This window comes from Salmo salar, chromosome 17, assembly GCF_965601325.2.
Source record: "Salmo salar chromosome 17, fSalSal1, whole genome shotgun sequence".
NCBI lineage: Eukaryota > Metazoa > Chordata > Actinopteri > Salmoniformes > Salmonidae > Salmo > Salmo salar.
In genome coordinates, this window is record NC_138307.1 from 24,709,816 (window position 1) to 24,735,359 (window position 25,544).

At 45.1% G+C, this 25,544-nt stretch overlaps 1 protein-coding gene across 2 annotated transcripts in view; it reads right to left on the reverse strand.

The window, feature by feature from the left end:
- Positions 1-1,503: 1,503 nt before the first annotated feature.
- Positions 1,504-25,544, reverse strand: part of LOC123728190 (voltage-dependent L-type calcium channel subunit beta-4) — a 29,752-nt gene continuing 5,711 nt past the window's right edge. The window contains exons 2-14 of one of the 2 annotated variants that reach the window (XM_082963642.1): positions 24,489-24,572; positions 18,861-19,043; positions 18,371-18,493; positions 15,973-16,100; positions 15,291-15,367; positions 14,407-14,426; positions 13,482-13,562; positions 12,064-12,122; positions 11,769-11,878; positions 8,009-8,160; positions 7,476-7,571; positions 5,149-5,334; positions 1,504-4,944 (exon numbers count right to left, since the gene is read on the reverse strand). In XM_082963642.1, the coding sequence (XP_082819768.1) occupies positions 4,669-4,944; positions 5,149-5,334; positions 7,476-7,571; positions 8,009-8,160; positions 11,769-11,878; positions 12,064-12,122; positions 13,482-13,562; positions 14,407-14,426; positions 15,291-15,367; positions 15,973-16,100; positions 18,371-18,493; positions 18,861-19,043; positions 24,489-24,572 (1,575 nt within the window). In that variant the 3' untranslated portion in view covers positions 1,504-4,668. Of the gene's footprint in view, positions 4,945-5,148; positions 5,335-7,475; positions 7,572-8,008; positions 8,161-11,768; positions 11,879-12,063; positions 12,123-13,481; positions 13,563-14,406; positions 14,427-15,290; positions 15,368-15,972; positions 16,101-18,370; positions 18,494-18,860; positions 19,044-21,910; positions 22,574-24,488; positions 24,573-25,544 lie in introns of those variants that run through there. The other variant, XM_082963643.1, reaches the window with a different exon arrangement.

Below are 25,544 nucleotides of genomic sequence, written 5' to 3' on the forward strand. Positions count from 1 at the left end.
AGTTGTGTTGTTCAGTAGGGAGAGGGTAGAGTTGTGTTGTTCAGTAGAGAGAGGGTAGAGTTATGTGCTCAGGAGGGAGAGGGTAGAGTTGTGTTGTTCAGTAGGGAGAGGGTAGAGTTATGAGCTCTGGAGGGAGAGGGTAGAGTTGTGTTGTTCAGTAGGGAGAGGGTAGAGTTGTGTTGTTCAGTGAGGGAGAGGGTAGAGTTGTGTTGTTCAGTAGGGAGAGGGTAGAGTTGTGTTGTTCAGTAGGGAGAGGGTAGAGTTGTGTTGTTCAGTAGGGAGAGGGTAGAGTTATGAGCTCTGGAGGGAGAGGGTAGAGTTGTGTTGTTCAGTAGGGAGAGGGTAGAGTTGTGTTGTTCAGTAGGGAGAGGGTAGAGTTGTGTTGTTCAGTAGGGAGAGGGTAGAGTTGTGTTGTTCATTAGGGAGAGGGTAGAGTTGTGTGCTCAGTGGAGGGAGAGGGTAGAGTTGTGTTGTTCAGTAGGGAGAGGGTAGAGTTGTGTTGTTCAGTAGGGAGAGGGTAGAGTTGTGTTGTTCAGTAGGGAGAGGGTAGAGTTGTGTTGTTCAGTAGGGAGAGGGTAGAGTTGTGTTGTTCAGTAGGGAGAGGGTAGAGTTGTGTTGTTCAGTAGGGAGAGGGTAGAGTTGTGTTGTTCAGTAGGGAGAGGGTAGACAGCTCAGTTTCTGGATATCATTGACAGCTCAGATTTCTGGATATCATTGACAGCTCAGTCTCTGGATATCATTGACAGCTCAGTCTCTGGATATCATTGACAGCTCAGATCTCTGGATATCATTGACAGCTCAGTCTCTGGATATCATTGACAGCTCAGATCTCTGGATATCATTGACAGCTCAGTCTCTGGACATCATTGACAGCTCAGATCTCTGGATATCATTGACAGCTCAGTCTCTGGATATCATTGCCGGCTTAGATCTCTGGATATCATTGACAGCTCAGTCTCTGGATATCATTGACAGCTCAGTCCAAAATAAATCAGATTAAAATCAGATTAATGTTGTCCTGTACTATATTTACTGTATGATCTTGAGTTGGACCAGCTCGGGATCAGACCTTTTCCTCTGTGAAAATAACACATGGATTTACTGGAGCGGTAGCCTATGACAGGGTTAGCCTGGTGGGACCACCCTGATTTCACTTCATATATCAATCATCTTTTAATTAGTGATAATATGTGAAGTGAATGAGAATGGTGAGTGCAGCGATCGGTCTGTTTCCACCAGGCTATGCCAGGGCAAGAGACTGAAACGAGACTTGATATACTCTCTTATTACTAGACAGTGCCACTGTGTGGTTGATTCGTGTACTGCACAGCATTATCATTGTAAACAACAGGGGCCTTTTAAGTGTGGCATTCCTCATTGTAGGTAGCACAGAACCAGAATGAGATTCTATTTGGTAGGTACAATATGTTGCTATGTAAAATATTGATAAAAAAGAATAAAAGCCTACATAGATAATACATGATAAAAAGTTACCTGAGACAGTTGTTGTAGAACGACTCTTTTATTTTGTAAAAGAAAACTTTTAAGTTACTTCTAGCTTCGCCTTTGACACAATCATCTCGCATTTCACATTATTTTCTTTTCATTCGTTTTAATAAATTAAAATGGTACATTATGCATGCAATATCGCATTAGCCGTTGAGTTGTTCGTCTTCCACAAAAAGTATCAACACAAAATGTCCTTAGAGTTCTGATGAAGCTGCTTGGAAAAGGACAGTTGGAGAATTAGTCACAGCATGAAGCGATGTACACGGTTGCGGTTGCATAGTACATGGAATTTCCTCATTTTAAAACAGCATGCTTTTTGTATTGCACATTACTGAAACTTTTGTATACTGAAACGTTTGTTGTTCCAAGTTGTCCCGTCGAGGATCGTAGTTTTTAATGAGAATGCAAGTATACAGCAAATAGCATCCCTCAAAGACATTATGTACATGTATGTATTTATTATAAAAATAATCACCAGCAAAGATGTATCTTTTACTTTTTCCTATATTGAGATACATTTTTGACTTTTTCTTATTTTTTGTACATTTTTACCAAAGAAAAAAACATTTAACTGTTTTAATGGTCTGGTCGAGTTTAAACTCATGTTATTTAATCAAATAATGAGAATTGTAATTCAACTTAATTTAGAGGCAAAAATGCAGCCTCTTAATTTCTTACAAGAAGACAAAAGAAAAGTACAGGACACGTGCTTTTTTTCAGATCAGTAACAGAGACCTTTAGAAATTATATCTACACCATTCAAAGAACAAAAGTTTTCTTTCCAGGGCATTCACAGGAAAAAGAGTAAATTTTCATTTCCAGTCAATTCAGAAAATCTATTGGAATTCAGTTAATTCATTGTTAATAGAAAAGGAGATCCCCCATTGTTTCAAAAAGGTTAAGACATACTACACCCAGTAGCAGTAACCCAACCTTCAGTTACCAAATCCTCACAGACTGGTCTGGGACTCTGGTGGGACAGAGGGCAATAGGATAGAAAATCCCTCTGATTGTCTCAACAGAGCTGAATCTTAGTTCTGGTTCTTGGTTCTGGTTTTTAATGAACAGTGGGTAACTCCCCATTCAATCAGCCAACACTCACTTTGGCCTGAATCACAATATGACAGAGAAGCATGCTCATAAACAACAGCAGATGTACTTGTATTCTTTTCTTTTTTCTTCGTTTTGCCGTCTATTGTTTTCAGTCAGTGAACAAACTGGCATAAGAGACAGATATGAGCAAGGAAATCAACGGGCTCTCTGAAAACAGTCAGTCAGTGCCCTAACCAGACAGCTGGAGCTAAATCATAATTAAGATCCTATCGTTTCAGAGGTTCTTTCTTGTTTTAGAATGTTAAGGCACCACCTGCTGCGGGTGCTACAAATGTCACTACAGTACATCCACTCTATTGGAGGGAATTACACTAAAAGACAGCTATAACAAGTTAACCCTGCACATCTCTCTAACAATGCCTCAGAATATGCTGCCCCAAGAACTCACTCTCCCAGGATGCACAGGGAGGGACCACCATCTCCATCTTGGTCAAAGCTCCAGTTTAGATGACCTATCCACCGCAGGGAAAACCCTGGTCCTGGAGGGTGGTTGTGTCTCTGTGACCGACCGGGTTCGAACCCGGGCCTCCTGCACGCCAGCAGAGTGTATTAGCCCACTAAACTAAAGCCTAGGCATTGGATCGGTGAGCCAATGCAACTAGTCACCAAACCACCTTGGGTACAACTGCATGCTTCTCATCTCATCAAAAACACCAAAAACCCACAATTACTGAAGAAAAATTGTTGCTAGAAATAAACTGACCGAATTAATTTCTTCCATTTCCATGTATTTAAATACCCCAAAAAGTTCAGATGACGCACTCTCAAGTAATTAGACCACCTATTTTGCACCAATGTGTGCTCTCCCTCCTTAAACACCCTCCTCTATTTTACACAGGGATATTAATACCAAAGGGAGCATTACTTTTTCAAGTCAGGGAAAACATGCCAGCTACACAGAGAATCAATGATCATGATGCAAAGGACCCTGGGAAGACACAATCCAACGTTAGTGGAGCAGCATGGACGGTCAACCAATCACGAGGCTGGCCAGAGAGAAACACAGGAAGTAGCATGGACGGTCAACCAATCACGAGGCTGGCCAGAGAGAAACACAGGAAGTAGCATGGACGGTCAATCAATCACGAGGCTGGCCAGAGATGAGGCGAACTCCGATTGTTTGACACACCTGCTTCTTGTTATAATACCTCTATGAGTCTCTGACACAACCGAATCAGAGTAGCGAAAAATACTGAGATATGCAAAGTATTGACTGTTGCCAAAGAAAGGCCAAGCTAGACAGGTGTTCAAATGGCACATACAGTATCTGACATGTGAAAGCACTTGTTAACAAAACAACCAAATACTCCACATGCTCCTCTCAGGAATCAGTTGAGGTCTGGTAAAAGACCACTGCCAGTCATGGTGGGGCAGGTCTAAGTATACAACTCACCATGACAACAGACATGTACTGTAAGTGAATATATTGACGATACTAGCGAAACTCTCAGTCAGCATGCAAACAACTGAACGGTCTGGGAACTCTTGGTAAGACTACCAGCTTTCAGCAGTGACTCCACCACTTGCTATGGTGACTCATTGGGGGGGGGGGGGGGGGGATTGTGGGTACACATGTACCCACAATCTAACTATGCTAGCTAAAATAGCTTAGCTTGTTGTTAGCTTAGCAAAGTCCAAATCTCAATCTCATACTGCTTCCTCTTCAACAACCCATCTCTCTGTGTGGGGAACACAGGAACTATGAAAGTCCCCTTGTGAGGAAAAGCAACTCAGTCATATGAGTTGTATTAACTCAGTTATGTAGCATTAGCATCATGTCCTTCTTCCTCATCCTGACCACATTGCTTAACAGGGGTCCCTGCCATTGCCCAGGCAAGACTGAGAGACAGAATGGGAATGAGAGGTGATTGGAGATTTTGTTCAAGCGGGCGGGACTTCTCCTCATCTAACGCCTGAAGTAAAACAAATAATCGAAAACAACAGAATTTGACACAATATTTTGAACGGGAACCATTTTGACTCTGTTGCCACCAGAGAGTTGACTTGAGGCCTATAAGGGTTGTGAAGCTGGGACGTCATTCGGGCTCAAAGCCTGTGCCGGGAGTCGTGGCTGTAGCTGCCCGGGGAGGAGCGGTTGCGGTGGGGCTTGTAGGAGTCTTGGTAGGGGTCCTGGTAGTCCTGGTGGTACGGGTCTTGGTCTCGGCTGTGCTGCGAGCCTGACGACATGCGGTTGCGTCCCTTGTGCGCCCGCTCGTTGTGGTAGTTCTCGTCGGCGGTCATCAGGTTGCGACGCTCGTTGGGCGTGGAGTGGTCTCCTGTGTGGTTGCTGTGTTGTCTCATTCTTTGAGTCTGCTGATTCACCTCATACACACACAAACAACCCCTTTCTGTTACATTTCTGTATGTTACACTGGGCACTAATCAACTCATCTAACTTAGGACAATTAACTGTCTCCCCTTAAAGGGACATCACACTCCAAACGCAACATTTCTGGACAAACTTTGATTTTGGAGTGTAATGTCGCTTTAACCCCATAGCGCTGTAGCTATCTGTTTATGACCAACCTGCAGTCCAGAGATGGTGGTGGGGTAAGGAGTGAGGGCGGTGGGGCCCAGGTTGCGTCCCAGCAGGGGGTTGAGCGGCGTGGCCATGGAGGTGTGTGTGGCCTTCCAGTAGGCCTCCAGATACTCAGCCAAGTGTTCACACGCATCCTCCAACTGGTTCTCATCCAGGATGATGTCAAACATCTCCTGTTAGAGGGGTGGAGATGGAGAGAGAGTGAGTGAGAGAGAGAGATGGAGAGGGAGTGAGGGGGGAGAGAGGGAGTGAGAGAGGGAGAGGGGGTGAGAGAGAGAGGGTTTGGTGAAACAGGCTCGCATGATGAGTAACGTGGCACTACAGCTGAGCTGACTTGTTTGCTCCCTAAACTAATGCCTAGGCTGTCTTGTGCATCACAGAAAACCTGAGTTTGAACACCGGTCAGTCATACAAACTGAATACTGTCATTTTGTCACTTGATTGTTAATAGACCTTTTCAATGGCCCTGTCTAGAATCAACCTCAAGCAAACCCAGGGAGACATTGTTGGAGGTTAATGTAGAAAGAAGACACCTTGAAAAGGAGCAATGTGTGGTGTAGATTAAAGAGACAGTATGCTGGCTGGTGTAGATTAAAGAGACAGTATGCTGGGTGGTGTAGATTAAAGAGACAGTATGCTGGCTGGTGTAGATTAAAGAGACAGTATGCTGGGTGGTGTAGATTAAAGGGACAGTATGCTGGGTGGTGTAGATTAAAGAGACAGTATGCTAGGTGGTGTAGATTAAAGAGACAGTATGCTGGGTGGTGTAGATTAAAGAGACAGTATGCTGGCTGGTGTAGATTAAAGAGACAGTATGCTGGCTGGTGTAGATTAAAGAGACAGTATGCTGGGTGGTGTAGATTAAAGGGACAGTATGCTGGGTGGTGTAGATTAAAGAGACAGTATGCTAGGTGGTGTAGATTAAAGAGACAGTATGCTAGGTGGTGTAGATTAAAGAGACAGTATGCTGGCTGGTGTAGATTAAACAGACAATATGCTGGCTGGTGTAGATTAAAGAGACAGTATGCTGGGTGGTGTAGATTAAAGAGACAGTATGCTGGGTGGTGTAGATTAAAGAGACAATATGCCGGGTGGTGTAGATTAAAGACACAGTATGCTGGGTGGTGTAGATTAAAAAGAGACAGTATGCTGGGTGGTGTAGATTAAAAAGAGACAGTATGCTGGGTGGTGTAGATTAAAGAGACAGTATGCTGGGTGGTGTAGATTAAAGAGACAGTATGCTGGCTGGTGTAGATTAAAGAGACAGTATGCTGGCTGGTGTAGATTAAACAGACAATATGCTGGCTGGTGTAGATTAAAGAGACAGTATGCTGGGTGGTGTAGATTAAAGAGACAGTATGCTGGGTGGTGTAGATTAAAGAGACAATATGCCGGGTGGTGTAGATTAAAGAGACAGTATGCTGGGTGGTGTAGATTAAAAAGAGACAGTATGCTGGGTGGTGTAGATTAAAAAGAGACAGTATGCTGGGTGGTGTAGATTAAAGAGACAGTATGCTGGGTGGTGTAGATTAAAGAGACAGTATGCTGGCTGGTGTAGATTAAAGAGACAGTATGCTGGCTGGTGTAGATTAAAGAGACAGTATGCTGGGTGGTGTAGATTAAAGAAACAGTATGCTAGGTGGTGTAGATTAAAGAGACAGTATGCTGGGTGGTGTAGATTAAAGAGACAGTATGGTGACTGGTGTAGATTAAAGAGACAGTATGCTAGGCGGTGTAGATTAAAGAGACAGTATGCTGGGCTGGTGTAGATTAAAGAGACAGTATGCTGGGTGGTGTAGATTAAAGAGACAGTATGCTGGCTGGTGTAGATTAAAGAGACAGTATGCTGGCTGGTGTAGATTAAAGAGACAGTATGCTGGGTGGTGTAGATTAAAGGGACAGTATGCTGGGTGGTGTAGATTAAAGAGACGGTATGCGGCTGGTGTAGATTAAAGAGACGGTATGCTGGCTGGTGTAGATTAAAGAGACAGTATGCTGGGTGGTGTAGATTAAAGAGACAGTATGCTGGGTGGTGTAGATTAAAGAGACAGTATGCTGGGTGGTGTAGATTAAAGAGACAGTATGCTAGGTGGTGTAGATTAAAGAGACAGTATGCTGGCTGGTGTAGATTAAAGAGACAGTATGCTGGGTGGTGTAGATTAAAGAGACAGTATGCTGGGTGGTGTAGATTAAAGAGACAGTATGCTAGGTGGTGTAGATTAAAGAGACAATATGCTGGCTGGTGTAGATTAAAGAGACAGTATGCTGGCTGGTGTAGATTAAAGAGACGGTGAGCTGTTAGAGAGTCACTCACTGGAGGACACTGGGCCAGTTTGTCAGCTGCCACCAGCTGTACATTCAGATGCTTGCTCTGGGACTTCCCTCTGGACTTGACCAGCCTCTGCAGAACCTAAACGGTGGGAAGACATTTAAATATGTGTTAGATAGTGTCAGACCTCTGTTCAAATGGTCCTGTTCTTTTCTAATGTAATGTCATATTTACACACGTTTTTTACAGGAATACTACTTTTCACATCTTTAACCAGGTAAACCGGTCAAATAGTATAATTTAAAATAAATGAATAATCCATTAGATAGATGAAAGTGTGTTTGTCTGATAACAATACACATGTATAACTGTATAACTGTGTCTAAGCATGTTGACATTAATTTTCAAAAGGTGGTGGTCCCAGTGGCTCAGTAGGTTATAGCGTACTGTATAATTGACAATGTTGACAGTTCTGTGAGTTGCTTTAGATGATGTGTCTGCTTCCTGGTGATATAATAGTATTATTACCTATAGTAGACATGGATGTGTTTCAAAACACATTACCCTCCAGTCCCTACCTTGGGCGAGGAGACCTTGACATGGACGATGATGGGAGCCAACGAGGTCTTGAGCAGCTGGGCTGGGTGATTGATGGTGTCTGCATCCAGGATCACCAGCTGTAAGGACCTGGCCAGCTCAAAGATTCTCTCTATCTCACTCTGCACCTCCGCTTGGGGAACAGGATGGAAACAACACAAGACTTTAGAATACAACTTTATTGTCCATTCAGGATGGACATTTTACTTTGGCATCACCGTACAAGAATCATACACACTGAAAACAGTCAGCCTAGTACACTGTATATATGCAAATAACCGGTACACACTGACTCCCATTCCTTCATTGCATTCCCAATACATTGATTCATTCTAAGTGTGACTAGTATGAACACTGGAACGTAGCCAATGAATACGTTGAGCATTTGATTGAGCCTGTCTGTAGAGCCAGATGGGCGGAGTTTCCACTTTTGGGACTATTCCATTGATTCCATTGCGGCAGGTAAGCTCAATCAAGCTAAATCATTCTTCTTTAGCCAGGTCTCATAGAGTGTCACGTCCTGGCCAGTATAAGGTTAATTGTTTTGTAGTTTGGTCAGGACGTGGCAGAGGGTATTTGTTTTATGTGGTTCGGGGTGGTGTGTTTGTGTAAAGGGTGTTTGATTTAGTATTTCCGGGTTTTTGGTTGATGGTCTATGTGTTTGTATTCTATGGTTAGTCTGGTGTGTGTGTTTCTATGTTTGGTTAATTGGGGTTGGGACTCTCAGTTGAAGGCAGGTGTTGTCTATCTGCCTTTGATTGAGAGTCCCATATATCAGGGTGTGTTTGTGTGTGTGTGATTGGTGGGTGATTATTCTGTGTATAGCCTTGTGCCTTACCAGACTGTTTTTGGTCGATTGTTCATTCTTTGTTATTTTGTATGTTCATTTTTGAAGATAATTAAAAATCAAGATGAGCATACACATACCTGCTGCGTTTTGGTCCTCCATTTCCAACGACAAGCGTGACAGAATCACCCACCACTCAAGGACCAAGCAGCAGAAGAAGGAGCAGAGGGAATTCGAGTTGGACTGGCGGGAGAAGTGGACCTGGGAGGAAGTTCTGGACGGGGCCGGACCTTGGCACCAGGCTGAGGATTATCGCCGCCCGCAGTGGGAAATTGAGGCAGCCAAGGCAGAGAGGCGGAGGTACGAGGCCAAGTACGCGCTGAGGGAGAAGCACGAGAGGCACCCCCAAGAATTTTTTGGGGGGGGGCACACGGGTAGTTTGGCTAGGCGTAAGAAGAGCCGGAAGCCAGCTACCCGTGGTTATATGGAGGAGCGTATGGGGTGGAGAGCGCTATGTTTCGCTGAGGAGCGCACTATTTCACCCATACGCACGCACAGTCCGGTGCGCGTTATTCCAGCCCCTCGCAGGTGCCGTGCTAGAGCGGGCATCCAGCCTGGTAGGAGGATGCCTGCGCAGCGCATCTGGTCGCCGGTACGCCTCCGAGGACCAGGCTACCCAACTCCCGCTCTACGCACGGCTACCATCAGGCCCCTGCACAGCCCAGTCTGCCCTGTACGAGCACCCCGCTCGTACAGGGCTACTAGTTCCATCCAGCCAAGACGGGTTGTGCAGGAGGTAAGATCGAGACCGACTGTGCGCCTCCATAGCCCTGGGTTTCCAGCTCCTGTCTCTCGTGCGGACCCGGAAGTGCGTCAACCCAGTCCGACTCGTCCTGTTCCCGCTCCCCGCACTAGCCTGGAGGTGCGTGTACATAATCTGGTAAGCCCAGTACCAGCACCACGCACCAGGCTACAAGTGCGTCAACCCAGCCACGCCAGTCAACAGTCGTCACCAGAGCTGCCCGCCAGTCAACAGTCGTCACCAGAGCTGCCCGCCGGTCAACAGTCGTCACCAGAGCTGCCCGCCGGTCAACAGTCGTCACCAGAGCTGCCCGCCAGTCAACAGTCGTCACCAGAGCTGCCCGCCAGTCAACAGTCGTCACCAGAGCTGCCCGCCAGTCAACAGTCGTCACCAGAGCTGCCCGCCAGTCAACAGTCGTCACCAGAGCTGCCCGCCAGTCAAACGTCGTCACCAGAGCTGCCCGCCAGTCAACAGTCGTCACCAGAGCTGCCCGCCAGTCAACAGTCGTCACCAGAGCTGCCCGCCAGTCAACAGTCGTCACCAGAGCTGCCCGCCAGTCAACAGTCGTCACCAGAGCTGCCCGCCAGTCAACAGTCGTCACCAGAGCTGCCCGCCAGTCAACAGTCGTCAGAGCTGCCCGCCAGTCAACAGTCGTCAGAGCTGCCCGCCAGTCAACAGTCGTCAGAGCTGCCCGCCAGTCAACAGTCGTCAGAGCTGCCCGCCAGTCAACAGTCGTCAGAGCTGCCCGCCAGTCAACAGTCGTCAGAGCTGCCCGCCAGTCAACAGTCGTCAGAGCGGTCAGACTGCGCCGAACTGCCGGAGAGGTCAGACTGCGCCGAACTGCCGGAGTGGCCAGACTGCGCCGAACTGCCGGAGTGGCCAGACTGCGCCGAACTGCCGGAGTGGCCAGACTGCGCCGAACTGCCGGAGTGGCCAGACTGCGCCGAACTGCCGGAGTGGCCAGACTGCGCCGAACTGCCGGAGTGGCCAGACTGCGCCGAACTGCCGGAGTGGCCAGACTGCGCCGAACTGCCGGAGTGGCCAGACTGCGCCGAACTGCCGGAGTGGCCAGACTGCGCCGAACTGCCGGAGTGGCCAGACTGCGCCGAACTGCCGGAGTGGCCAGACTGCGCCGAACTGCCGGAGTGGCCAGACTGCGCCGAACTGCCGGAGTGGCCAGACTGCGCCGAGTTGCCGGAGTGGCCAGACTGCGCCGAGTTGCCGGACTGCCCAGACTGTCCCGAGTTGCCGGACTGCCCAGACTGTCCCGAGTTGCCAGACTGCCCAGACTGTCCCGAGTTGCCAGACTGCCCAGACTGTCCCGAGTTGCCAGACTGCCCAGACTGTCCCGAGTTGCCAGACTGCCCAGACTGTCCCGAGCTGCCAGACTGCCCCGACAGCCTGGAACGGCCTGAGCCGGAGCCACCTCCAGAAATAGGTGGGTTGGGGAGGGGGGGTGTAGCACAGTGCCGTCGTTGACGGCAGCCACCCTCCCTTCCCTCCCTTTAGAAAAGGGGATTTTTTTTTGGTGTTGCTTGGGGATCTTTTTTGTTAAGGTGCTTCTGGGGTAGCACCTTTAAGGGGGGGGGTACTGTCACGTCCTGGCCAGTATAAGGTTAATTGTTTTGTAGTTTGGTCAGGACGTGGCAGAGGGTATTTGTTTTATGTGGTTCGGGGTGGTGTGTTTGTGTAAAGGGTGTTTGATTTAGTATTTCCGGGTTTTTGGTTGATGGTCTATGTGTTTGTATTCTATGGTTAGTCTGGTGTGTGTGTTTCTATGTTTGGTTAATTGGGGTTGGGACTCTCAGTTGAAGGCAGGTGTTGTCTATCTGCCTTTGATTGAGAGTCCCATATATCAGGGTGTGTTTGTGTGTGTGATTGGTGGGTGATTATTCTGTGTATAGCCTTGTGCCTTACCAGACTGTTTTTGTCGATTGTTCATTCTTTGCTATTTTGTATGTTCATTTTTGAAGATAATTAAAAATCAAGATGAGCATACACATACCTGCTGCGTTTTGGTCCTCCATTTCCAACGACAAGCGTGACATAGAGATGCTAGCTACAGAGAAGAGTAGGCAACCGTATTCGATACACAAGGCAAACTCAAAAGACTCCTACAGTAAAATAGATAAAACATTATGGAGGTACATACCTAAACTGGACCTGGTGTTTGATCTCTCGATGATGGCCCGCTTGCTGGGGTTATTCAGAACAGACCTCTTGGCTAATGATATATCTGCTGTGACTCGTGTGATAGATATCCTGAAATGGTCAAACAAAGACACCAATTTAGGCATTCAGTGGATAAATACTGTAAACCTTATTTTGCAGACAGACACTCCTTTAATAAAGAGCTATTCCATGTGAATTTCTATGCCTATCTATCTATCTTGTAGGGCTTCATAAGTCAATCAAAAAAAGTAAGGAAGAGCACGCTTTCATTTTACCTGCCGTCAAATCTATGCTTGAGGAAGTCAAAGAGTGCTTTCTGCATCATATCCGTCACCTGTGGAGAAAGAGAAGCCATAAGAGGAGAAATAGTAGAGAGAGAGAGAAAGAGAGAGGACAGAGAAAGACAAAGAGAGCGCGGAGAGAGACAGAGAAAGACAAAGAGAGAGCGGAGAGAGACAGAGAGCAGATTGAGTATGATTCAAAAAGAGAACATTTAACCCTAACAGCATAACATCAAGCAAACTTCCTGGGAAATAATTTCCTCATGGCCAGAGCACATGGTGCTAAGATGTCCCATGACGACAGCCTACGTGCAACAAACCATTTATCATTCTAACAATTCTATAAATTATATACTAGTAGTTCAGATATTCAGTAATTTGACAGGGGGATACTGAAAATCATATCAAACATGCCATTTTATGCCATTTGCAATAGTAAAGCAGGATTTGGGGTCAATTCCATGATATTACGTTTGTTTACATTTTTATTTAACCTTTATTTAACTAGGCAAGTCACTATCAGTCAACTCACTAGATAGATTCATATTATGTTACTGAAATGCAATGGAAAATCCTCATAGTCAACAATAGAATAATTTCAGTCTAAAATGGATCTCCTGAAATGACTGAAGTTAGATGGTATCATGGAACTGGTCAGAGGCCTGCCAGTAAGGATGGTGGCCTATACAAAGATCCTTTAGTGGCTGGTTTAACAGCAGTCTAGATGCTGCTTCCAGAGGTTCTCCTCTCTACTCTCTCCGCTCCTGTCTTCTCTCCTCTCTCTTTTCTTCTCTCCTCTCTTCTTTTCTCTTCTCTCTTCTCTCGCCTCTCTCTTCTCTCGCCTCTCTCTTCTCTCGCCTCCCTTCTTTCCTCTTTCCTCTCTCCTCTCTTTCTAATTTCAAACGTTGCTCTACTTCTGATGCTGACGTGTTTGCACCCAGAAGGTTGTTACCGTGGCAACAGAGCACACTGTGGGATGAGGCGACTGATTGTGTTCCCTTCATGCAAGGAGGGAGAGAGAGAGAGAGCGAGAGGAAGAGGGGAGGAGAGGAAAGAAACTCCCTGTACTATGGTGTTCTGAGAATGACTTGGAAAAACATCAACAAAGCACCTCACTCAGCAGCCTAAATATAGACTCTAGTAGAGCTCTAACAGGCCCGTGTCAACACAACATTAGAAAAACATTGCCTACATCGAAACATGAATGATTATAAACATGAAGTCAATAGAAACATCATCCAGCCATGAGGAGATCTTCTCTCAATGAGATGTGACCATGACAGCCGCTACAACAATCATTTAACATGATGCACTGTTAATGTCATTCCACCAATGGGAGCTCTAGGATGGCCCCCATGGGAGGAGTCAGTGGATGATCATGTGACTCGATGGCCGCCGCTGCTGCTGCTTACCTCATAGCCCTTGAGGGAGGGCCCCACCAGCACCACAGGCCTCATGGATGGCACCACGTCGTAGGGGGGGACGTGTTCAGTCTGTAATAGAGTAACAAAGGAATCAGTGGAGCAGGGGGACACATTGAGAGAATCTCAATTGCATTTCCTAGAACCCTCGCCTCTACTCAAAACCCATTGGATGAGAAATCAGAGGGGAGGAACCTTTTAGCTTCTCATCCAATGGGTTTTGAGAATGAGGTGAGGAGAGAGGACATGAGGAGTCAAGGACATGCTATTGAGATTTTCCCACAGTAATAAAATTGGATAGATGCACACCACAGTATGGGATGTATGGATCATTGGGACAACACAATCTGACTCAAATCTATTTCAATAATATAGTAGAATAGTTGAATGGAATAATATTGTGATATAGTCTAAAAGCCCAAGTCAATCTCAATAGTATTGTAAGGGATTGAGGCCGGGTCAATCAGTGTAATTACAACAGTGACCACTGGAAATGGGATGTTAGATATGGGATGTTAGATGGGATGTTAGATGGAGTGTTAGATGGAGTGTTAGATGGGATGTAGGATGGGATGTAAGATGGAGTGTTAGATGGGATGTAGGATGGGATGTAGGATGGGATGTTAGATGGAGTGTTAGATGGAGTGTTAGATGGAGTGTAGGATGGGATGTAGGATAGGATGTTAGATGGATGTTGGATGGGATGTTGGACGGAGTGTTAGATGGGATGTAGGATGGGATGTTGGATGGGATGTTGGATGGAGTGTTAGATGGAGTGTTAGATGGGGTGTAGGATGGGATGTAGGATGGGATGTTGGATGGGACGTTAGATGGGATGTAGGATGTGAACTGTACTATTGTAATGTAGACAGCTATAGTTGATGGAGACAGTTTGGTATTACCATCACCCACTTACCACTTTCTGTTTCTGCTTTCCTGTGAAGTAAAACAAAACAGAATTGTCAATGTCTTGTATTGTATTGTGTCATAAGTCACCATAACTTGTCAGGTCAGAGACCTGATGATCCTGTACTTAATTTGGGGAATTGTGATGATCAGAACGTGATTTACAGTAAATACATTTTCAACCGAGGATTAGAACTGCCACAGGAAATAAACATATACCCTTTAGATTCATCACCAAACATATAAACATGATCCTAATATCCTATGAGGCATATTCACAAAGTCACATGACTGAAGTTCAGGGGGGGTCAAAGTCTTGTCGATGGGTTCACCCTGTGGTAAGCCAAGTCTCAGAGCGCCTGCAGTCCTCAGCTGGAGGAAGAGGATGGGAGAATACACTATATATATACACTCTATGGATCCACAACCCAGCAGGCAAAAGTTGTTATGGGATGTTATAATGGCATCATATTCTGGTTGTAAACTGTTTTTCTGGTTGTTGAGAAGTCTGGATTACAACCAATGCTACATTGACATCATATTCTGGTTGAAAACTTTCATACTTTGGTTGGTATCTGTTCAGATTACAACCAGTAAAAGACGTCTTTCTCCGATTGCTAAAAAGACGTCCAGAAAAACATCCTTTTACAACCATAATACAACTTGACCATGACGTCACAAAAAGACATCACAATGACTTTGTTGCAACCAGTTTTGCCCGCTGGGAATCATTTATCTTAGGTTCTATGGAGAGACATGGGAAGGCTTAAACACTAAGCAATACTTGCTCTACGTCTCACGTTGCCTTGACAAAGTTTTCTGGTTCTTCTCTAACCTAGCGGAGGGCCAGTAGGGGCGGACAACGTCCCCCCATCATGTTTAAGAGGCTCTCACCTGCAGAGGAGATGAGGGGTCTGATCGAGGCGGACACCTCATCCTCTACACTTGAGGACGAATTGCCTCCAGACTTACTGGAAAAGACAAGAGGGGGATAAAAAGAAACACAAGAATCACAGAATTAATGTGGCGAACAGCGACGGGGTTCTAAATGCAGAATCCAGGCCTTATAGGGTGAATGAAGGACTCGAGGTGAGCCTGTCAACTCATCCAAAGTCTAGTCCTCTCATTACGCTGAATTAGTGTTAAAACTGAACAGGCCTAGTGCAGCAAATGGCTCTGAAGGCTAGAACGCACACGAGACAAACCACTGGTGACGGGAGCTTCCAGAGCGATTAAACAGACAGAGCAGCTAGGTCGCTAGAAGAACCAAAGCATTACTGATTATTAAGGCCAGAGACCTTATAAATATTTAGATTGTTCTATTCTGGATATGGATGGAGAGAAATGTAATTATTCGAAATGATCTGTAACACTTCCTATGAATACCCTCTTTATAACACATGATAAGCACATTTATAACCAAATGAGTTGTACTAATTTGACTAATTTGTCATAACCGAATCAGTTTTACTAAACTTTGAATAGCACTGCTGGCCCCTTCCTAACCCCCTTCCCTGGGTTACAAGGCTATAGGTCTCTGACTGAGCGAGAGAGGACTGGTGATGGGCTGCCTTACCCTTGGACTCGCCCTCTCTTCTGTTCCTGCTGGATGCGGATGTTCTCTAGCTTTAGAGGACTGGGGATGAAGCCGATCTCACAGCCCTCCTTGACCAGCCGGCCGATCCACCAGTCATTGTTGAACTTCTGGATGGGTTGGAGGTGTGGTTGAAAAATACGTTTCAGTGCGTTTAGACAAGCAGTCCAATTCTGATATTCTTTTCACTAATTTGTCTTTTGACCAATCAGATCAGTTCTGAAAAAGATCTGATGTGAAAAGATCTGATGTGATTGGTCAAAAGACCAATTAGTGGAAGAAAAGATCAGAATTGGGCTGCCTGTCTAAACGCAGCCAAAATGACATGAACATAAGGAAATAAGCAGTTTTATCTAGTTTGAACAGACAGTGAGTGTGTTTCAGAACACAGGTACTAAATTCAGTGTATATGCCTTCCTGTTGTCATGACTGTCCACGAGAATCCAAATAGGTCAGACCCCCTCTCACCCGCAGAGGGGAGGAGGAAAGAACTAGAAAGGATTAACAACTCAAGTCCTGTTGTAAAGATTCAGGTCTCCCTCTCCAAATTCACCATAGGGTTGTGCTTTTTCTCAACAGACCTTTTTCCAGCTGAAACTCTTAACACGTTCAAAACCAACTACTGGAACAATATTTCTAACATAGAACGTAGGGAATGGTCAGAGGTGATCTATAGAACACTATTGTCATTTTGTTTGTTATTTTGTGATGTCATTAAAAATCTTATAAAGGAAATACTGTAACTTGGAAAGTATACCCACTACATGTATGAAGTTTCCATACTATGCGTTGTGCATGTAATATGAAAAATGATGTGTTTTTGTTAAGAGAGGGATGTGATTCGAGAAGCTATATGAGATCATTGTTTTACATAACTTTGTACAAGTGACAAGTAATGCCCCCGAGTGAGGTCAGAGAGCGGGTCAGCATGACGGAACCGCCCCTTTCGAACAAACTATGTAAATGAACATACTAGACCAGAAAAGCATCAAGCTGCAGCTTTACGTTTAAAGTGGTTTGAACTGTGAATCTCAACACGAGGTAGAGACGATAGTCACCTCCGGACAATCACTGGTACGGCTGATTAGCTGTCCTAAGTAAAGTATATTCGAAAGCGAATTTAAGTAGGACCATTATACTACTCTGCTCAAACCATCGTATTATGCTACTCTCATATCACCCCAATGGAAACCAGCGACACAGCTGGCTAGCCTATCTTCAAAGAAGCATCTTCAAGAGCGAATGTAAGGAAAATAAACTTTGTAGTTCTGTGCAGGACTGCACAACAAGTCACCGGATACCGGACAACTACAAAGAAGAACAACAGTAGAAGACTTGTTGGAACCCTTTTGGAAAATCAGAGCCTTACAAGCGTGCCACAAAAAGGCCCAACTCCTTTTGCAAGGTGACCCTGTCCACCGAGAGATCCGGCAAACCAAGCGGGCGGCGGTTCATGTGCAAAGTATATGGTTACTGTAAGTGAGAGTAGTTTCTGAAAGTACCAATGTTAAGTGTCTCTGTCCCCCCTCTCCCTCCATCTCTTTTGTAACAAGCAGCCATGTTGTTGTCATTCCGCTAGGGACCTGTTTTGAGCGTATTAGGTTTCCAGTCAATAACCGATGCAAAGTGTGTATGTTTATCCTGTGTTCTCATTTAATAAGCTAGTAAATAAGTAATTAAACCAATTTGTGTAGTACTGAATCATAAGTTAGGCTGGGGTTTTTGCAGATGCAAGGAGGTATGACTGTTCAGAATGATGATATGATACGAGGTTATGATTAATAAGTTGACTGTTTATAGATGTGATAGGTAAAGACCTTCAGAGTTTAATTCGGGAGATGGAAACTCTTTAAAGAACCGCTCTCGTGGTGCCCAGATCCTAATGAGTTAATTGTTACATGACTAATTTCATCGGATAACAATTAAATATAGTTAGGTAATTAGATAAATGTCAAAGGATTAATGTTAAAGTCAAGTCAAGACACTGTTGTAATAGTGGTTGATCACGGCCCTGGGTCAAATGCATATCACATTCAGGAGGTTAGTGGCACCTTAATTGGGGAGGACTGCTCGTGATAATGGCTGGAGTGAAATAAGAGGTATGGTATCAAATACATCAAACACATGTTTTCCAGGTGTTTGATACCATTCCATTTGCTCCGTTCCAGACATTATTATGAGCCGTCCTCTCCTCAGCAGCCTCTGTTGATACTGATTGCTATGCTTAATCTAGTTTGTCTGGTACAATGGTATAGCCAGAAAACTGCACACGCCGACCTAAATCATTTGCCATTGAAAAGAATTTCACAAATGTATTTTATCAAAATCTGATTGATTGTGTGCCACAGTTCAACTTTGCCCTAGTGACAAAAAACATTACCTCCTTTATGTGAAGGAAATCCTTAGCATCGAATGAGATGGCGGTTGCTGGCACCGGCACATCCTCGTCCAATGCTCCACAGTAGCTGACGTTGGTCTTCACAGCAAAAGCCACGGCTTTAGCCTTTGGGAGAGAGAGAGGAACAAGATGGGTCAGTCAGAGAGCCGCACAGTATGAACTTAAGTTCACATGAATGAACTATGACTTACAAGGCTTAATAAAGCCTTCATAAACACTTTATAATGCCTACATGGATGCTTCACAAATCATTTATAAGCAAATGTCATACAATAAGTATAACAGATGCTATAACAGATCCATTCATCTGGTGCTTTGCCAATTGTGGCATAACCCTTCTGCCATCCTTTACATAGTAGTCTTCTTGCTGCACAAGTCCAGGTACTACCCTCATATTTCACTTAAAACTTTTAAAAACGTTTTATCCCTACTGAACACAACCTAGTGAGGTATCGCTCTCTCTGGGTCTCACCTTGGCTCTCTCCAGCTGCACGGTGGCCTGCTGCTCCTTCTGCTCTCGGGTCTGGGCCGGGGCCTGGGTCCCCGGGCCCCCTTGGCTCGGGCTCTGGCCCTGGATCTGCCCCGGCACCTCCCGCTCCTCCTCCAGAGAGACATCCGAGTCCGATGGTCTGCTTGTGTAGGAATCAGCTGAGCCCTGCAATACAACAGGACAGGGACAGACAGGAAGACAGCAGCTGTCACTATGATCACACAGCCAGCGTCACCGTCACCAGGTTGTCACCAGGTGGAGGAGGTTGTAGCATTACGTTCTACAGTACCCAAAATGCTCTGTAACTGTATCCGGTTTATCTTACTAAACAGCGGTGAGGTGATTTGGAATTGATTGATTCATTGATTGATTTAATTTATTTTGGGGGGGCATTTTCTATTCTTCTTACCCACGTACTATAGTCTTACAACTCACTTTTGAGACTTTTTTTCAGTGAGAACTTGAAATTGCCTATGGAGGTTATACATTTCAAATTATTTGGAAGACTATTTCAAAGAATGGCAGCTGAGTACAAATACCACTATTTAATACCACTATTAAATCTAAAAAGAACAACGTCAGTTTCACTCCTTCTAGTGGAATAGTTACGGTTATCCGTAAGTTAAAGTAGTTACATAGGTACCCGGGGACAATACTGTTGGGTCTGTGGACAAGCTTATGTACGAGACCCATTTTAATCTGAGAGACTCTCTCCTCCACTTTGATCTATCGGAGGCCTTCAAAGTGGGAATGGTCTAGATGAGTACGTGCTGGAAATTTCAGAATAATCCTGACTAATATATTCTGAGATGTCTGCAGTTTATTTTTTAATTTTCTTGGGGGCACTATTGTACCAGGAAGAGCATGCATAGAATCAGTCTTGTGATGAGGTAGCACTGCCTGAGACTTGATTGCCCAGATGTTTGATTACCACCGGTTACACATGACCACCGGTTGGTTACACATGACCACCGGTTACGCTCATATGTGAGCACAGTGGCCCGTAAGTAGCTGGACTGACCAGGAAGGGAAAGGGGGATACCTAGTCAGTTGTACAACTGAATGCATTCAATTGAAATGTGTCTTCCACATTTAACCCAACCCCTCTGAATCAGAGAGGTGCGGGGGGCTGCCATAATCGACATCCACGCCTTCAGCACCCGGGGAATAGTGGGTTAATTGCCTTGTTCAAGGGCAGAATGACAGATCTTTACCTTGTCAGCTCGGAGATTCGATCCAGCAACCTTTCGGTTACTGGCTCAACACTCTAACCACTAGGCAAACTGTCCCCAAAGGTTGGCTGTGACATGTCTGGAGCGTGAGTTAAAGTATTGACCCAAGCCTTGGCCTTATAAGAACAGAGAGTAACTCTACCAAAGATAATCCAATTGGGGAACAACATTAACTCAAGTCAGGGAAAAAACTGTGTGTTCGGTGTGTGCGTGCGTACCTGAGTGCCTGTGTATGTGTGTCAATATCGCTTTAGGAACGTAGAAAGTCTCGCAGTCTGCTAAAATCCACAGACGCTAGTCATAGTACAGCACCTTTTACAACAAACAAGCTATTTTTTGGGCTTACTTCAGCACGGGCTCTATTGAATTCTGTGGGCTAATCACAAAATGCCAGGTCTGGGAAACAAAAAACGAGGAGATTTGCTTATTTAGAAAGATAAGTGATTGCTAAAAAAAAAGAAGAAATTGCATCTTGAGTCAATGCTATTAAGAAACAGATGCTGATATAAATTCATCGATCACATTAAGGTTCTGTGATAAAAGTACTATGAGCCTAATTATTAATCACAATCATGAAATGTTTTTGTTTTTACCGGGTGTAACCTTTATGACACAAACACATGACACAAATCAACCTGCACTGCTTTTGTTAAAAGTTTTTCTGTTAATAATAGTAAAAGCTCCCTGTTTTCACACTTCGTCTTATAACGATGTGCTATTTTTGAAGCACTCACAAGCACCCAGCTGACATACAGTATATTATAACACCCTGTTAGAACAACCCCCCCCCACAGACACACACCACACACACACCACACACACACTACCACCCAGCTCTTCTAGTGTTTTTGTAAACATTTATTCTCACGCCCCCTCAACAAATACTATATTCCTTTATATATATTCATTATATATCTTAATAAATTATTATAGCCAGTTGCTGATCAGCCGATATATAAAAAACGGATAACGGGGGATATGGGTAGTTAGAGGGGTGCATTTTGGGGTACAGAATCTCTTCACGGCCATATTGTATGACTGCCGGGCTTCCAACTGAGCACTGACATGTGACTCATGTCTATCTGACTCCAATATATGACATCACAACGCACGCTCCTCTCTGTCCTCTCTGTCCTCGGCAGCAAAAATACAACACACTGCTGTTGCCGGGTGTAAAAATAGAAGCTTTGGCCCTTTAAACAAAGGCAGTAAATGCAGCAGGGCTATACCATACATTTGGAGAGGCTGTGATATGAGGATACATTATACAATCATAACCTCACGCAGGGAGCAAAACGGCCCTCTGGGGGATAGGAATTAGCATTTACACACTGCTCTTCTCTCGCTATATAATGCTATCTCCATCTTTGTGCTCCTACGTGTGCTGTGCATTAAATGGATGGCTACTGTGTACATCGCATAGCTATCATCAGCCATTGAAATGTGCTGATGATATGATGCAGCTATTCAGATGCATTGGGCTGATGCTGACAGACACATACTGCTACTTCTTCTTATACACATCATCACTAATTACACTCTCACGACTGTGCGCATACACACACACACATACGTCTGCCGCTGTCTTCTCCCTACAGTGAACCCCCCCCCCCCCCCCCCCCCCACAGTCACCCCACCCCCAGCAGAGACCGCGATCCTTCTATCTACAGCATGAGACCGTCAGCTTACCTACAGTAAACCCTGTGTTTGTGTGTGCACCACAGCTGAGCCACCTCCATCAACAAACACACGCTCAAACACACACACACACGATCTGAAGCTAAACCCCCCACCACTCACCGCCTCCGAGTCTTCAAATCCATGCAGGTACAAATTGTCATACATGGAGGTCTGCTATTTCCAAAAGCACCTCTAGAAGAATAGAAGGAAGAGGGGGAAAAAAACGAGAGAGCGGAGGAGGCTGTGGTGGAGGAGGGGGAGCAGGAGGAGGAGGAGGGAGCCACCACAGAACAAGGGATGGATGGGGGGATGACGGTAAAAAATAAATCCCTCCTTTTTCGGCTGGAAGAGGAGAAGAGGTAGTAGCAGTAGCAGAGCCAGCCTGCTTGGTTTCCCCTAGGCCTGCTTGGTTTCCCCTAAGCCTGCTTGGTTTCCCCTAGGCCTGCTTGGTTTCCCCTAGGCCTGCTTGGTTTCCCCTAGGCCTGCTTGGTTTCCCCTAGGCCTGCTTGGTCGATGGTGGTGCGTTAGCCCGAGCCTGGATGCTACTGGCTCACATTATAAAGCAGAGAGGCTCTCCCTAGAGGCAGCCCAATCCTGGCATTTCATCAGCCCTTCCAAACACACCGAACGGAGCAGCATAGAGAATCCTTCCTCAATATCAGCACCCGATGACAAAGCCAATGTGCAGCAAGTCGATTGGCTGTGCAGCAAGCCGATTGGCTGTGCTGCCCTCCACTCAGCTTGGACGCACAGGCACTCTCTCCTTGACTGAGGGAGTATAGGAAGAGGGGGATGACAGCAGAATCATTCTCTCTCTCTGTCCCCTCCTCTTTCTCTCACTACCCATCTCTCTATCTCTCTCTCCCCTCTTTCTCTCTATCCATGTATCTCTCTCTGTCCCCTCCTCTTTCTCTCTATCCATCTATTTCTCTCTCTCTCTATGATCTATCTCGCTCTCTGTCCCCTCCTCTTTCTCTCTCTATCGATCTATCTTTCTCTCTCTCCCCTCCTTTCTCTCTCTCTCTCCCCCTCTTTCACTATCCATCCATCCATCTTTCTCTCTCTCTCCCCTCCTCTTTCTATCATCTCTCTCTCTTCCTTCCTCTCTATCATATCTCTCTCTTCCTTCCTCTCTTTCTCTCTATCCATCTATCTCTATCTCTTCCCCTATATCCATCTATCTCTCTCTCTCTCTCTCTATCCCCTCCTCTTTCTCTCTCTCTCCATCTCTCTCTTCCAGTGTATAGGCTAAACACCACAGATATAACCAGAATATAAAACAAAAGGAGCTGTATAGAGTATAGTGGATAACCAGAATATAATTGACTTAGTCCAAAATGGTTTGCTGTACCACAATGTATTGCATGTTATAATTGTAAGCTTTCATTCTGATAGTCACATTATCATTTTGATGCTTATTTAAGTGTATCCGTTTCTAAAATAAACAAGGGGCAAAAGACAAATAAGAAAATAGCAGGTTCATAAAATCTACTGGACCTTCTTATGGAAAGACACACTAGTAGAAATAGTTGAAATAAAGACATTGGCCTGTAGATATATTTTGTACAGTATTTATATTATAAAAATATATGTAAGTGTATCTGCATATTAAGTTCATGAAATAATAACAAAATGATGAGTGCTGGCCAACCCTCCTCCTAGAGAGATAGGTACAGTAAGCTTTTGTTCCAGCCTTGATGAAACATCATTGTACTAATCAGCAGCTCATCAGCTCCTTGATTAGCTGAATCAGCTGTGTTAGAGTGGGGTTGGAGAAACAACCTGCATATTCTGTTGCTCTCTATCTCTCTAGAACAGGGGTGGGAAATTCCAGTCCTCGGGGGCCTGATTGGTGTCACAGTTTTGTCCCAGCTCCAGCTAACACACCTGACTCCAATAACCACCTAATCATGATCTTCAGTTTAGAATGACATTTGATTAATCAGCTGTGTTTGTTAGGGATGGGGAAAAAGTGTGACACCAATCAGGCCGAGGACTGGAGTTGCCCAGGCCTGGTTCTACAAGGATCTGTCCTGGGGCTGCACAATGAAGGTGATTTGGTTTGTTTCCTCAGGTCAGCAACATATGGATGACTAAACGGTTGACTGGTTTTCCAATTACTGTTCTCTGGCTGTCCCCTCATCCTGGTTAGATGTTAACTGCCTGCTGTAGTATGTCTCAAGGATCAATTCATGGTTCAATTAAACTGGGCTATGTAAAAGCACTACTCAGATGCTTCCAAGAAGTGTGTCCTTGTGTGTGCGTGTTTGTGTGTCTGTTTGTGACTGAATTTGTCTCTCTGTCAGTGTGGGTTCTCATCCCAGAAAGTTGTGTTCCATCCCAGAAAGTTGTGTCTCATTCCAGAAAGTTGTCCACTCCCCTATGCCCTTGGTCACTCCCCATCACAGATTCAAGAAGACATGGCTAGGTGTAAGCTAGCAATAGCTCCAGCTAGTTTCCGCCATATTGCTTTCACCTATCCAGTCCTATCAGATCTGTGAAGAGGTCGAGAACGAGGACATTGGGAATGGAACATCTTTCTGGAATTTAACCCATCCCAGCCTACCTGTGGTATAGGGTGAAGTTGCCCCTTTACGCTGATCTTCTGTCAGTTTTGCATTTCCCCCACTAATGGTTAAGGTTAGGATTGGGGGAGGGGATCCTAGCTCTGTACCTAGGGGAAACCCCGGAGCCCTACCTGTCTGAGGATGAAGCTAGTGGAGGTGGTGCTGCCATCAGACCTCTTCAATCGGCTTCGTCTGGAGTAGGTCCCTCGGTTCACCTGTGTGGGATCAGACAAACAGCACAACCAACCAAGTCCTTCTCAAGGGGAATCAAGCTAAAGAACAACAGAAACATCAACAGAAAAAAAAAACAATACATAATGGTACTGTCATGACGTTGGCCTCTTTTGGTACAGGGAGGACAGTTGACCCCCTCCCTTTTGCACCACCACCCAACCTACCTTCCCCCCAACTCAGGCCCTGTGGGAAAGGGTTGTAAAAACTCAAAAATTCCAGGAGAGTCTCAAGGCCACATGGCCCATAGAGAGACACAGGAAATTCTTCCAACTCACAGAATTGGGGAGCCAAGCGACATTTGTGTTCTGGAGAAGGTATGGAAGATTGGTGAAGAATCCAGCTACGAACTGATCCGCTTGGTACAATTTTGTGATACTCAGAAGAGACAATATAGCCATATTACCATAAAACTGTTTATATAATAGCCTCAGCTTGAGACTTGCATCATAATGGTTGTATAGAATGTATTAATAAGGATAAAGCTTTTGTAATACATTGAGATGCTATGTACTGATGTAATGTGATAGAATTGTATTTCTGTAACCAAGTCTAACTCAATCATAGGCACGCCCCCAGGGACACATACAGGACCAGGCGTCATTTGACAAGCTGTTCAAGGGTCACTATAAAACCCACCCTGATTTACATTTCTTTAGACCAGGCCTCCACTCCATGGCCAATAGGTTTTACCATCCAATTCCTTATCCCGAATGAGTGAGCCTTCAATTGTCAATTGTTAATATTAATGAACTCTGTAGGTGTGCATTCTCAGCTGACCGTTTATGACCCATTGTCTAACAGACCAGCCATGCCTGTTAGCCATTAGCGCACATTACTATACCAATCCTTTGTGACGATAATTACTGTTTGTATGTTTTCTGTTAATTACTTAGTGTAGTAAATAAATGATTTTAAGACAATTGATGTATGGATGATTTTAGTAAAGACTGGGT